General features: G+C 37.8%; 1 protein-coding gene across 3 annotated transcripts in view; it reads left to right on the top strand.

The window, feature by feature from the left end:
* Positions 1-13951, top strand: part of KIAA1328 (KIAA1328 ortholog) — a 396284-nt gene that overhangs the window by 333115 nt on the left and 49218 nt on the right. For all 3 annotated transcript variants that reach the window (XM_011986135.1, XM_011986134.1, XM_011986133.1), the window contains one exon: positions 6938-7046. In XM_011986135.1, coding sequence (XP_011841525.1) covers positions 6938-7046 — 109 coding nt within the window. The remainder of the gene's footprint in view (positions 1-6937; positions 7047-13951) is intronic.

Raw genomic sequence — 13951 nt, 5'->3', positions numbered from 1 at the left:
TTTTTTTTTTTTTTTTTTTTTTTTTTTTTTTTTTTTTGGTAATGGCCTTGTCAGCTTTGGGTATTAGAGTTATGCTAGTGTCATACATGCATCAGGAAGACATCAGTGGAAATGGTGTGGTAGGTACCTTCAGGGCCTCATCTCTCCCAAGAAACACTGAAAAATCTTGCAAAACCTGTCAGAATCTACCTTATCAGAACTCTGGAGGATAGTGAAAGATTTACAGAAACAAAACCGATTCTTAACAGAAAAGCTACTGAAGCGTTGTAGGAGGACTTTTCTAGAGTTAACTTAGTCTTGCCCTACCCCAAGCTTGCCCAACCCGCAATCCGTGGGCCATATGTGGCCCAGGACAGCTTTGAATGCAGCCCAACACAAATTTGTAAACTTTCTTGAAACATTATGAGATTTTTTTTTTGCAATTTTTTTAAAGCTCATCAGCTATCATTAGTGTATTTTATGTGTAGTCCAAGACAGTTCTCTCAGTGTGTCCTAGGGAAGCCAAAAGATTGGGTGTCCTTCCCTCCCCTCTTCCCAGCGTGGCAGCAGTCTAAAAGATGGCAGCCTGAGTTCCAGGTGTTAGTATCTGCCCTCTGGGGAAGCACAGCAGACCCTGTTCTCAAGGGGTTGTTTCTCTGTTTTAACCTGTCTGTGAATTCCCTAAAGGGCTGAGACCTGGAGCCTGCCTTTGTTTTGTTTGACTAAACTTTCTCTGGGCAGAGAGTGGCTACATATAGGACATTCCTTGAAAACACTGAAAATCAGATGAACATACCACTGGCGCCTGGGGTTTAAAAAAGTAAATAACAATGAGGCAAACAATAGACACACCAAAAAGTTAGATAATCTAGAATAAACAGAAGATCTGAATAGACCTATGTAACAAGTAAAAAGATTGAATCAGTAATCAAAACCTCCCAACAAAACAAACCCACGACCAGATGGCTTCACTGATGAATTTTACCAAACATTTAAAGAATTAACACAGATTCTTCTCAGACTCTTCTAAAAAATGTTAGAGGAAGGAATACATCCTAATGAAACAGAAAAAGTTCCCCTATCCCCCTTGCAGGGTTTGTAACCGGGGAGTGGCTCGCTTCCTCGGTGCCCTGCTGCTCAAACCTCTAGGGGGAGCATGCAGACGGGCAGGCTGTGGGGCTCCCACCCGACGGCAGCATCTGGGGGTGAATGTCTACAGCTCCTGAAGCGCCAGTGGGCTTATGCTGCTGTGTGCTCTTTTAGTTTTGCCGTCTATAGGTGGCTTGTGTTAACCAGCTCAATTAGACCCTTTACCTGTCACAAGGACAGAGAGCTTTCTGTTTCCCGGGTTCTTGCCTTAGTGTACGGGAAAAACTGGATCACATGTGGGCTTGGAGAATGAATGCAAGGTTTTATTTAGTGATAGGAGTAGCTCTCAGCAGATGGATGGGGAGTCAGTAGGGGGATGGAGCGGGAAGGTAGTTTTACCCTGGAGTTGGGCTGCTTAGCGGCTGGACTCTCTTCCAGCCGCTCTGGCCAAATTCCCCCCGCTGTCTGCATCGTTCCACCAGTCAGTGGCCTGCCAGTGGTATCTGCCTGGTGCCTGTTGGTATATTCTTACGCTCCTCTCGGCGTCCAGCTGCTTGTGTGCTCTTCTGCCGGTGTGTTCCTCTTGACATCCACCAGCTTCTGTCCCTTCCCACTAGGGTCTTGGGGTTTTTATGGGCACAGGATGTGGGGGTGGCAGGCCAGGGTGGTCTTGGAAAATGCAACATTTGGGTGTCAAGCAGGAGTGCTTGTCCTCACCTTGGTCCATGGGCACAGGCCCAATGGTGGAACCCTCACCAGGGACCCTGCCCTTTTCCTCCCTGCACTTCCCTGCCCCCCTCCCTTAAGAGGCCAGCATTACCCTGATATCAAAGCCGGAGACAGATGTCACAAGAAAAGCAAACTATAGACCAGTATTCTTTATGAATATGGATGAAAGTATAGTTAACAAAATACTAACAAGCTGAATACAGCTTATTAAAAGGATTATATACATCATAACTAAGTGAGATTTAGCCCAGGAATACAAAGGCAGTTCAACATACAAAAATCAATGAACGTAATACACATTAATAGAATGAAGGAATAACCTCATGATCATCTCAGTTTACACAGAAAAAGCATTTGACAGTCCAACATTCTTTCATGATATCTGCCCAACTTTATAGGAAATTGTTGACTCTACCATAGTAGGTCACCAAGGACAAGGAGAGGTATTGGAAGAGTACACATGAAAAGTTGTTGTAGGACACAACAGAAGTGTCACATATAATATCCACTGGCTTTCCACCGGACCACACATAATTACAAGGAGGACTGGGGAATATAATCTAGCTGTGTACCTAGGAAGAAGGAAGGAGTACATTTTGGTGGATAACTGACAGCATCTGCCATAACAGCATTCTTCATAATAGCCCCAAACCAGAAATACTCCAAATGTCCCTCAATAGCAGAATGGATAAAAAGTCACAAATGCATACAATGGAATAGTACTTAGCAAATAAAACAACGAAACTGCAGTACATAAAAATTATCAGCATAGGTAAATTTTGCAGACAATTTAAGCAAAAGAAGTCTCAAAAATAATATATATAATACGTTTCTATTTTTATAAAGTTCAAAAGCAACAAAGCTAAATGACATATTTAACCAAACACATAAATGGTAGAACTATAAAGCATAGAAAGGAAATAATTATTAGAATAGTTGGGGTCCCTGGAGGTGAGAAGGAATTGTGACTGGGGATGGATATTGGTGATGTATCTGGGTGGCAGTGCTGCCAGAGCTTGCTTTCTTGAGCTGGGAATGGATTACACTGGTTTTGTTTAAACTGAGTAGATAATATGGCTCAGCTGTTTAAAAAATATGAAATAAAACAAAGGGCCCAGAAACAGAGTTTTCTTAAGCATTGAGCTCTAAGAAAAAAAATTACCATGAAATATACCCAGTTATATCTAAATAGAACATGATCCATTATAATCAATTCCATCTGTGCATGTGAAAATATATGTGCATGTTTATGTAAATACATTCACATATATTACATGTATATAAAATACACATTTATATATGAAATCAGTCAGCCTAGTAATATTCTTACCAGCATTTTTATTTTTTTATTTATTTTTATTTATTTATTTATTTATTTTTGAGACACAGTCTGGCACTGTCTCCTGGACTGGAGTGCAGTGGCACGATCTTGGCTCACTGCAACCTCTGCCTCCCAGGTTCAAGCGATTCTTCAGCCTCAGACTCCTGAGTAACTGGGATTACAGGTGCCTACCACTAGGCCCAGCTAATTTTTTGTGTTTTCAGTAGAGATAGGGTTTCACTATGTTGGCCAGGCTGATCTCAAACACCTGACCTCATGATTTACTCGCCATGGCCTCCCAAAGTGCTGGGATTACAGGCCTGAGCCACCGCACTCTGCCAGCATTTTTATTTTTTTTAAGCATATGTTATTATTTTGTGTGTGTGTGTTTGTGTGTGTGTGTGTTTAAATATACGGGAATATAGAGTTCCATGAATATGCATAATTGTAATTGTTGGTATACTTAATACTAAATAAAATTTATAAAGGGAACAAATACAATTAAAAGCTGATATATAGCTTTGTGGAAATGCAATAAGGAATAGAACTTAGAGAATTAAGGAAAAAGAACAGTTAAACTTGGTCTGTGCTTTACAGCAATCATTCTTATCCTTTTCAGGGTCCCATACCCTTTCAGAATTTGGTAAAAGATATGGTTTATTTCTTCAGAAAAATAAATGAGCACACGTATATACATTGTTGTGCTTACAATTATGAGGTATAATTCTTCAATTATAAAAGTCCCTGGACCATCTGTTAAAATTCCTTCTATAAATTGTCCCCAAGTATTCTGTGATAGTGACCAAAAAGATAACTTATATTCTGTCACTACCAAACATTTCTTCTTCCCTTTCACCTCACTCACAAATCCCTTTCAGTTGTTTCTACCCCTATTTGTCCATCTTAATTTCCTCTTAATCACCCAGGAGTCTACCCAGACAATTGTATTAGTAGTGAACTGCTTTGCCTGCCTTTGTTCTATCTATTCCACTCTATTCTAAATTCTGCCTCAAAATTAGTCTCTCCAAAGACCAGTTTGGTTTTTTTTTTTTTATTATTGTTGTTACTGTTTTATTTTTGAGTCCCTCTAAAATAATGCTTACAAGTTTGCCATACAGAGCCAAACAGACCTTGATTACATTCAAAATCCAGCTTTGCTCTTACCAGCTGGGTGATATTGGACATGCTTCTTGACCTTTTTACAATTTCTACTTCCTTATCTATAAAATAAGGATAATAATATAATTTAAAGACTGTTGTAAGGATTAATGAGATACTGCATTTAAAGTGATTACAGGGTACAAGGACATAGGGATGTTCAATAAATATTTCCTGACTAAATGAAATATTTAGCCTTTAGGTTTTCAATTTAATGCTTTTGCTAACGTAAGTCTCTGTTCCCATTCCATACTTGTCATTGTTTCCTATCAAAGAATCCTACCTCCTGCATCAAATGTTCCCCAAATCCTATAGCCAAATGTGAACTCTCCCATTTCTTAATTCCTCAGACTTTTCATAGTACTTATTACAGCAGCATAACATAATGGCCAAAGCGCTCGGTTCATCTTAGACATAGATACTAGCTCCATCACTTATAGCTCAGTGACCTTGGGCAGGTCACATAGGCTCTTTATTGCTTATTTTCCCTATCTGCAAATTTGTTATAAAGATATTATCACAAAAAGTTTTTATGAAAATAAAAAATAATTTCTAAAAAAGGTAAAACAATAGAGATAGAGAGGGGGGCTAGGACCAGACTAAGGCTGGGAGCAAGTATTACCTACAAATGGGCAAGAGGGAACCTTCTGAAGCAAGGAAATATTCTAAAACTGGATTTTAGAAAGAAATATGTAAGTACCATGCAAATTAAAAAAAAAAAAATGGCTTGTAGCCATGCTTTCATAGCTATATAAAGTTACTATTTATCAAACTCTACAGTTAAAATGAGTAAATTTTATGATACTCAAATTATACCTCAATAAAACTTATATACACACTAAGCATATTGTATGTGTTAGCAGTTATTACCTTATACTGCCTTGTGTTATCTGTGATTTTGATTTTGTTTTTTTCTTGAGACAGTCTTGCTCTGTTGCCCAGGCTAGCGTATAGTAGCATGACCATAGCTTACTGCAGCCTCAACCTCCTGGGCTCAAGGGATCCTCCTGCCTCAACCTCCTGAGTAGCTGGGACTAGGACTACAGGCACATGCCACCACACCTGGCTAATTTTATTTCATATAGAAACAGGATGTTGCTATGTTGCCCAGGCTGGTCTCCAACTCCTGGCCTGATCCTCCTGCCTTGGCCTCCCAAAGTGCTCGGATTACAGGTGTGAGCCACTGAGCCAATCCTCTGTGTCTCTTTATGTGATTGTCAAGAGTGTCATGTGTCCTTACTCTCATACCTTCCTTCCCCTCCCTATTAACTAAGCCTGAGCTTAATCCTGGCACTGGCCAGTATTAATATGTACTTGTTTGGGTTGAGGGTACCACAGATTTCTATATATATAAAGAAGACTGAATTGTGCATTTAGAGGCTGGTCTTTTACATCTACACATAATAGATTAGTGGGACCCCATCTCTACAAAAATAAAAATAAAAAATTAGCCTGGCATGGTGGCACACATTTGTAGTCCCAGATACTCAAGAGGCTGAGGCAAGAGGATTACTTGGGCCCAGGAGGTCAAGGTTGCAGTGAGCTGTGATTGCAGCACTACACTCCAACCTAGTGATAGAGTGAGACCCTGTCTCAGTAAACAGACAAACAAACAAAGTAGAGAATAGTTGACATAAAGAGTATAGGTTTTGAAGTCAAGGATAATGGTGATCATTTTGATGCTAATCGCTGTAGCCATAAGACTCTAGCCTTCTCTATGCCTGATGATTTCAGGTTGCACGCAACCTGTTGTCATTCCCAAAGTTAGCATACTGCACTCCTGGCATTTTAGGGTCTGGTATTCCCAGCACTCCAAAGTTTTGGTTATTTGAATACTCTCCCTTTTGTCAAAGAGTGGATCTTCCCAAATAACTTCATGCATCCCGGATAACAGTTTTCAAAGAACCAAAAGAAGAACTGTGAATGTGATTCTTATAGTCTTCCAAGATAAATATAGCGGTATTTTATGTTGTTTAGAAACTAATAATAACTGAAAAATAAAATAAAAATAATATTTCTGTCCATACCATCTTTTTATTTCGCACTGCAGAGGAGAAAAGTAATTACAAATAAAACATTGCTTGTTGGAAAGGAATTGAGGCCAAGTCAGGCAGTTCCTGGGAGGATAAACTATTGCTTAGGAACTTTCCCATGGCACTCGAATGAATACTACTTGAGCATATCTTCCAATTAAGACATGTGTTTTAGCCAATGTTGATTTCTCTAAAAGAAACTTTCCAGAGTTATATGTATCTTGAAAGTGTTTTAAAGAGGATCAATGTAATTTGGAGGGTTTAGAGGTACAAAGTGCTGGAATCTTTCTTATGAAAGTTAAAGGGAACAAAATAAAACATCCCACCTCCTTGGGCATTTTCACAGTAAATCAAGATCAGCAGGGGTTTGCTAGGCAATCAGGTTTAAAAACAAAATCTCTGTTTAGTCTGTCACTGCACAAATATATTTTCTTGAAGTACATTATAGATTTCCCATGTTTACAAAACCGAAGAGAGTTTTTCATATGCTATTGTTACATTTCAGGGAAACAAGTGGCTTACCTTTGAAGCTTGGACATTCCTATAATGTCTTATATATTTACTGAGAATGAACTTTTCCATTTTCTTTTATCGAATGACCAAATTATTTTCTTTATTGTTCATATAGGTACAATGACAGGAGTTAGAAAAGATGCGTCCACATCTCCTATGCCAACAGGAAGCCTAAAGGATTTTGTCACCACAGCCTCACCATCATTACAGCACACCACCTCCCGGTAAGCTTCAGAGATTCTTTAGTTTTTACTATTCTCCCTATGAGAGTATTTTTTGAAGTTTATTTAATAGGGAATGGAAAAATCTTGACAACTCTTAGTGATTCTTTCTCAAGAGAGGTCCTTCTTTTGAAGCATCTAGATTTGGCCAGTTTGAACCATATGGAGTCCTTTTCTTTATACATTCTCTTTGTTAGTTGATCATGGTAATGGGAAGGGCTTCCATAGAAACCTAAATAAAGCTAAACCTATCCTTCACCAGAAAGTCTCTTTAGCAGCAGGTCTTTTCCAGTTTATCACAGAGGAGTTATACACTTAGACTATAAGTTTAACTAGCTGAAATCATTGATATTGAACATGATAGTGGCTTTTGTACTAGTTAAAGGAATACCAACATTTACTTATACCAGACACATTTGAGGGGTTAAGCATTTGATCAGCCTTTTCTGGAGTCAGGGAAAGAAATGTATTATTTTAAATTTCTTATATCTAATAAACCAACTCCCACATTATGCAATTAAGGCTGAATATATAAACATCAATACCAAAAGGGCTTGGTTTATGTTTCCTCAGGGATGTGATTGGTTTTAAGCACTTAAATTCATAGCAGCTTATCTAATGAATTGAATATAAATGTTAAGACTTAATTTGTAGTTAATTTAAAGTCCACTGGCTTTGCAAAGTAGAAATGCCCAAATTACAAGTCTCAAGTCTGATGATTTTAAAGATGTACTCTAAAATTTATTCTTTTGGTTTGAAGTAATTTCAAAAGGAAGAGAAAGATTATTTATTCCTCCTCTAAAAAGTTGTATTCCAGACCAGCGCCTATAGATATGCTGTTCCACAGAAGCCAAACCTAGGAAACAGTGTGTTCATCCTATTTTGGCTCTTTTTGTCATTCCTTTAATTCTGGAGCTGGAAATGTAAGCATCTTAAAGAACTTTTGAGAAATGACTCCAACACAAAAGATAATAACAGTAGCTGCCATCTATTAAGTATCTGCCATGTCCCCAGGACCTTGCCAAGCCCTTTATATGCATTGTCTGATTTAATCTTCACAACTTTATGAGGTGGTACTATTATCCCCATTTTTAGAATTAGGAAACTAAGTCTCAGAGACATTGAAAAACGGTCTAAGGTCACATAGCTAATAACGGGCAAAGCCAGCATTTCAGACTCCAAACCTTGTAATCTTAAATATTGTAATAGTTGAGAATGACAACCTCTCTATTTTGGAGGCCACACACAATCAAAAAGAGAATTTAACTAGTTTGCCACATCCTTTCACTGTTGCTGCTTTTTTTTTTTTTTTTTTTGAGATGGAGTCTCGCTCTGTTACCAGGCTGGAGTACAGTGGTGCGATCTCAGCTCACTGCAACCTCCACCTCCCGGGTTCAAGCAATTCTTCTGCCTCAGCCTCCCAAGTAGCTGGGACTACAGGTGCCCATCACCATGCCTGGCTAATTTTTTTTTTTTTTTTTTAATAGGGACAGGGCTTCACCATGTTTGCCAGGATGGTCTTGATCTCTTGACCTCATGATCCACCTGCCTTGGCCTCCCAAAGTGCTGGGATTACAGGTGTGAGCCACCACGCCTGGCTGCTTTCTTTTATTTTTAATGCTACTGTTTTTGGCATTCTGCCAAAGACCCACAGTAAGTTGTGACTCTGAAATGTTGATGGGGCTTCCTCTTTGGATCCCTTAACATTGTGGCTGAAAGCTTGTGCTCAGAGGGTCTCCATCCTAGCTCACCTTGAGGGATTCATTTGGAGGAATTAGAGGTAAAGAAGGAAGATTATCTGGATTTTCAATCTTAGTTAATTTTCCTGTTGTTAAAGATTAAAATGAGATCTTTAACACCACTTTAATATATTAATGTTTTTGATAGTTGCATTTCAGTTTAGAGGGAAGTATGAAAAAATGGAATACAATGTTTCCCCAGTAAGAGTTTTATAAAACATCCTCAGCACATACCTTTTGAATGGACCAGATCAACATTGTAGAGTTTTACAAGCCCAGGTTAAAACTGCTGTGAAGAGTCATATTTACAGACTTTAAAAAAGTATTATCTATTTGTCCTTAATACTGCAGATCAGCTAAATATAGATTCTCAGAAGCTTCCTAGGTAATGAGCATTTGGATTAATAAAACAATGTGTAGCACACCAGATTTTATCCTTGGAAATGCATGATGGCATCATGTAAGTCTCTTATACGAAGTGCAGAGTTAAAAAAAAAAAAAATTAGTACTATGTAAATCAGTTACCAAGAAGGCATAGTGGTGGCTCTCCAGATTTCAGAATCAGGATAATTTGAATTGTTTTTATTTCAAAGTGTAGAAAAGGCATTTTTTTAATAGACTACATATCAGTTACATGCAAACTCTTTTTTTTTTTTCTTTTTTAAATTTTTATTTTTAACTGACAAACAATAATGGCATGTACTTATAGGGGACAATGTGATGTTTTGATACATGTGCATGTTGTAGAAAGAGTCTACCAAGCTAATTAACATGTGTGGCGCCTCACTTATCCTCTTGCCTTTCATGTCATCCTCATTACATGCAAACTCTTAATGTAAGAGAAGAGCCTATTGTTCTTTATCTCAACAAACCTTTGAAACTACCAATGGAAACGAGAGTAAAAGCTCTTCCCCTGTCCACCTTAAATTCCAAGAATTTTCAAGACCTGCAAACAAGGATGGAGGTGAGACAGATGCCAGTGGGAGACAGGTTTTCCTTTGTTCTCTGAAAATACCTAGCAGAGTTCCATTTCATTCCATGTCCTGGTGAAAAAACAGGTGTGGCAGAGTATCTTTCTCATTCACAGTGTTAGTTGTTAATTGTTCTCACTGCCGGCTGTCAATACTATGTAAAATTTTCATTCCCCATTCAAGATGGAAAAAGTTGTGCCTGAAAATGTTAACATTTGCATTTTTATTTGTTGATTTATTTAAAGGACAGCCTCTCCTACAGCAATCCATCACTTGGTGACACCCCAAATATGAATAATGTATTGTAGACTTGCAGTTACAATGTGTAATAAGTGCTAGAGACAGTAAAGGAATGTTAACTATGTTGCAAATGTAATATTTATTGACTCGTAAAGTTTATTGCTTTTAAGGTTCAATAATACTAACCATAAGACATTAATATCACTTATCCTGATTTTAGCTGGGCACCTTTGTATGTAGAAATATTCATCTATCTCATGCTAACAAAATAAATATGTAATTTACAGCATAAGCAAAGGGGGCGTTAGAGTTTTCTGCACTGAAAGCTACAATGTTTCTTTCTCTCCATTTCACTTCTGGCTCTCCACACTGATCACACACTCCTAAGCTGCCTAAGAGAATAAGCACAGTGGTCATCTTGGCACAAGAGGGTGGTGAAGCTGAATTAAATGTACCGTTCATTTCTGCTTGAATGGAACAAGCAATGCCCCACAGACCACTCCACCTGGAAAGAGGAGTGGAGGGGCTCTCTCCCTGTCATTCTGAACACCTCGGGGTAGGCGAGCCTTGGTTCTAAAAGAAAGTTAAATAATACCTTTCCTACCAAATGAATGAGTCAGAGTTTACCAAGTCTACTTGATCCTTTAGTCTCCAGTGCGAAACCAGAGCTGGGTAAGTTACCATTTGCTCCTAAAATGAATGTGTTATGAGCACAGATATAACTGATAATTAACCATTTTGTGCCTTCCAGAATTAGGTGTGTCCATTGCCAACAATAAAGATCATACAGGAAATATCTAACACTCAAAGCAAAGAAGTAATGATAATTAGCAACCATCAGCTGTAATTGTCATCTACATTAAGATGCAGAATTATGTATTTCTTCGTTATAAATAGCCTTTCTAATTGTACATGATGTATGCCAATTTAATCAAAAAGTATACTTGCAACAGGCAGAATTTGCATTAATGTAGCTTTGGATCTTCAGGTCTTTTATTTCAAATTTGACTGGGAAAGAACGCCTATTACAGCTGTATATCCTTTATATGTTGGTGTCTTTTTCTATTCAGGCATGTGGATCTGATACATTTTATATTAAAATGAAGATAGTATCTTCTGAGATTGCTCAATGCAACAGAAATCTTGTCACCTTTAAAAATATTGGTCAACTTTGTATTTTTCAGTCATATGGTAACACCGTGATTATTGGACCCTGATAAACAGAGGCACACCAGGCCTACAGCAACAGGATTAGATTCTCAGTCCCTGAAGTAAAAAGTTACTAAGGTCACTTCTCTCTATTCTTCTATGACTTCTACAAACAGTTAACCACTGGTACTCTCCCTGTGCCTTTGTGTGTGTAAGATGTGAAGAAAGAAAGGGAGATTTCACCAAATCATACCCAGCTAGTGAATTTTCAGAACTGGAACTGAAATTAGCCTATTTCTAGGATGTACTGTTCACTTTTTTAGCTATTTTTTTTTTAAAGATGAGTTTTTAATGACAACAGAAAAGTGTTAAAGGTTTTTGTTTTGTTTTACTTTGTTTTGTTCCTTTTTGAGTTACTGATGGGGAAAGGTGTTGATTTTGTGAAGCTTCTTTTTTCTTGACAGGATTTGGGGAATGCTTGAGTATGTGCTTTGAGGGACTTGATAAATTATTTGGGGGCTTTTAAAAAATAGTTTATTTTTATTGATACATCATAATTATACATATTTATGAGGTTCATTGTGGTGTTTCAATACAGGCATATATTGTGTAATGATCAAATCAGAGAATCTGGCACATCTGTCGCCTCATACATTTATCATTTCTTTACGGTGAAAACATTCAAACTCCTCTCTCCTAATTATTTTGAAATAGATTAGGTTAGTGCAAAAGTAATTGTGGTTTTTTTCCTATTAAATGTAATGGTAAAAACTGCAATTACTTTTGCATCAACCTAATACAATGCAGTATTGTTAACCATAGTCACCCTTCTGCGTAATAGAACATTACAACTTATTCCTCCTAACTGTAACTTTGTACCCAATGACCCCTCTCTCCCCATGTCCTCACCTTCCACTCTTCCTAGCCTCTAGTAATCACTATCATACTCTCTACTTCCATGAGATCAACGTTTTTAGATCCTACATACAAGTGAGATTGCTTGTTGGAAAGCAATTGAGGCCAAGTCAACCAGTTCAGTATTTGTTTCTTGTGCCTGGCTTATTTCAGTTGACATAAAATCCTTCAGGTTCATGTATGTTGCCACAAATGAAAGGATTTCATTCTTTTTTATGGCTGAATAGTAGTCACTGTGTATATATACCACATTTTCATTATCCATTCATCCATTTATGGACACTTAGGTTGATTCCATATCTTGGCTATTATAAGTGCTTCAGTAAACATGGAGTGCAGGTATCTCTTTGACATACTTGTTTCATTTCCTTTGGATATATACCCAGCAGTGGGACGGTTGGATCATATAGTAGTTCTTTTTGTAATTTTTTGAGGAACATCCATTCTATTTTTCATAATGGCTGTGCTAATTTACATTCCAACCCAATAGTATACAAGAGTTTTCTTTCTCCAATCCTTGCCAACACTTGTCTTGTCCTTTTGGTAACAGCCATTCTGACCGGAGTAAAGTGATATTTCATTGTGGTTTTGATTTGTATTTTCCTGATGATTATTGATTTTGAGAATTATTTCATGTACCCAGTAGCCATTTTTATGTTTTCCTTTGAGAAATGTCTATTCAGGTCTTTTACCTATTTTTTTACTCACTTTGTTTTCTTGCTATTGAGTTGTTTGAATTCCTTATATATTTTGCATAGTAACTCCTTATCAGATGGATAGTTTGCAAATATTTTCTCCCATTCTGCAGGTTGTCTCGTCACTCTGTTATTTGTGTCCTTTGCTGTGCAGAAGCTTTGATGTAATCCCACTTGTCTATTTTTGCTTTTGTTGCCTGTGCTTTTGAGGCTGTATCCAGGAAAGCATTTTCCTGACCAATGTCATGGAGCTTTTCCTCTTTGTTTTCTTCAAGTAGTTCCATAGTTTCAGGACTTACATTTAAGCCTTTATTCCATTTTGATTTGATTTTTTGTATCTGATGAGAGATAGGGGGTCTAGTTTCACTCTCTGCATGTCTGCGTGTGGATATCCAGTTTTCAAAGGACTGTCCTTTTTCCATTGTATGTTCTTCACACCTTTGTCAAATATCAGTTGGCTATAAGTACATAGATTTATTTCCATGTTATTATGTTAATAGTTTAGTTTGAGTGTTTTAAAAACCTTCCTTTGCTGTCAACCATATACTTAATGTGTTCTGAAAATTTTGCTGTAAGCTTATGCCTTGCCGAGCTTTCTATAGTACAGTTGCCTGTGCACAGCCATGCTCACAAGGCAGCTGTTTAAACACAGCTGACTAGAAGGTAGCTTGTGTGATCTTTGGCCCACTGAGACTAAGAGCCAGGAACTAGGTTCAGAAGTATCTGAAACCTGGTACTCTACCAATCCCAGTCTGGAAGGAATCTTGTCTCTGTTGTGAATATAGTATTTATTTCTCTTTATTGTTATCTTAAGTAACTTAACATGAAAATCCAGTTACTTCCAGCTCCAGATATGATGGCACAGCCTTTAAAGTACCAGAACAACTGATGGTGTTTTGTTCCTTTGCTGGGCCAGAAAGAGGATGTTCCTCTTCATTCTGTGTAGGTTATAAACGAAGGCTTTAGCCCAGTGAGCAGGTCAGACGCTATTTCATTTCCCATATCACATTGCCAGTAACCATTCAAGCTGAAGAGAAGGGAAAATCATATAAATATGCTCTGCCTGATTGTAACAATGATCTGTTTTATCTCAGCTACAGAATTCTGAATTGACAGCTATGAGGGGATTCAAAAGCCACACACACGCGCGCGCGCACACACACACACTCATTTTTATACTGGGAACAAAAATATAATAC

This window comes from Mandrillus leucophaeus, unplaced genomic scaffold (assembly GCF_000951045.1).
Source record: "Mandrillus leucophaeus isolate KB7577 unplaced genomic scaffold, Mleu.le_1.0 Scaffold294, whole genome shotgun sequence".
In the NCBI taxonomy this organism is placed as follows: domain Eukaryota; kingdom Metazoa; phylum Chordata; class Mammalia; order Primates; family Cercopithecidae; genus Mandrillus; species Mandrillus leucophaeus.
This window is presented reverse-complemented; position numbering and strand designations above follow the sequence as displayed.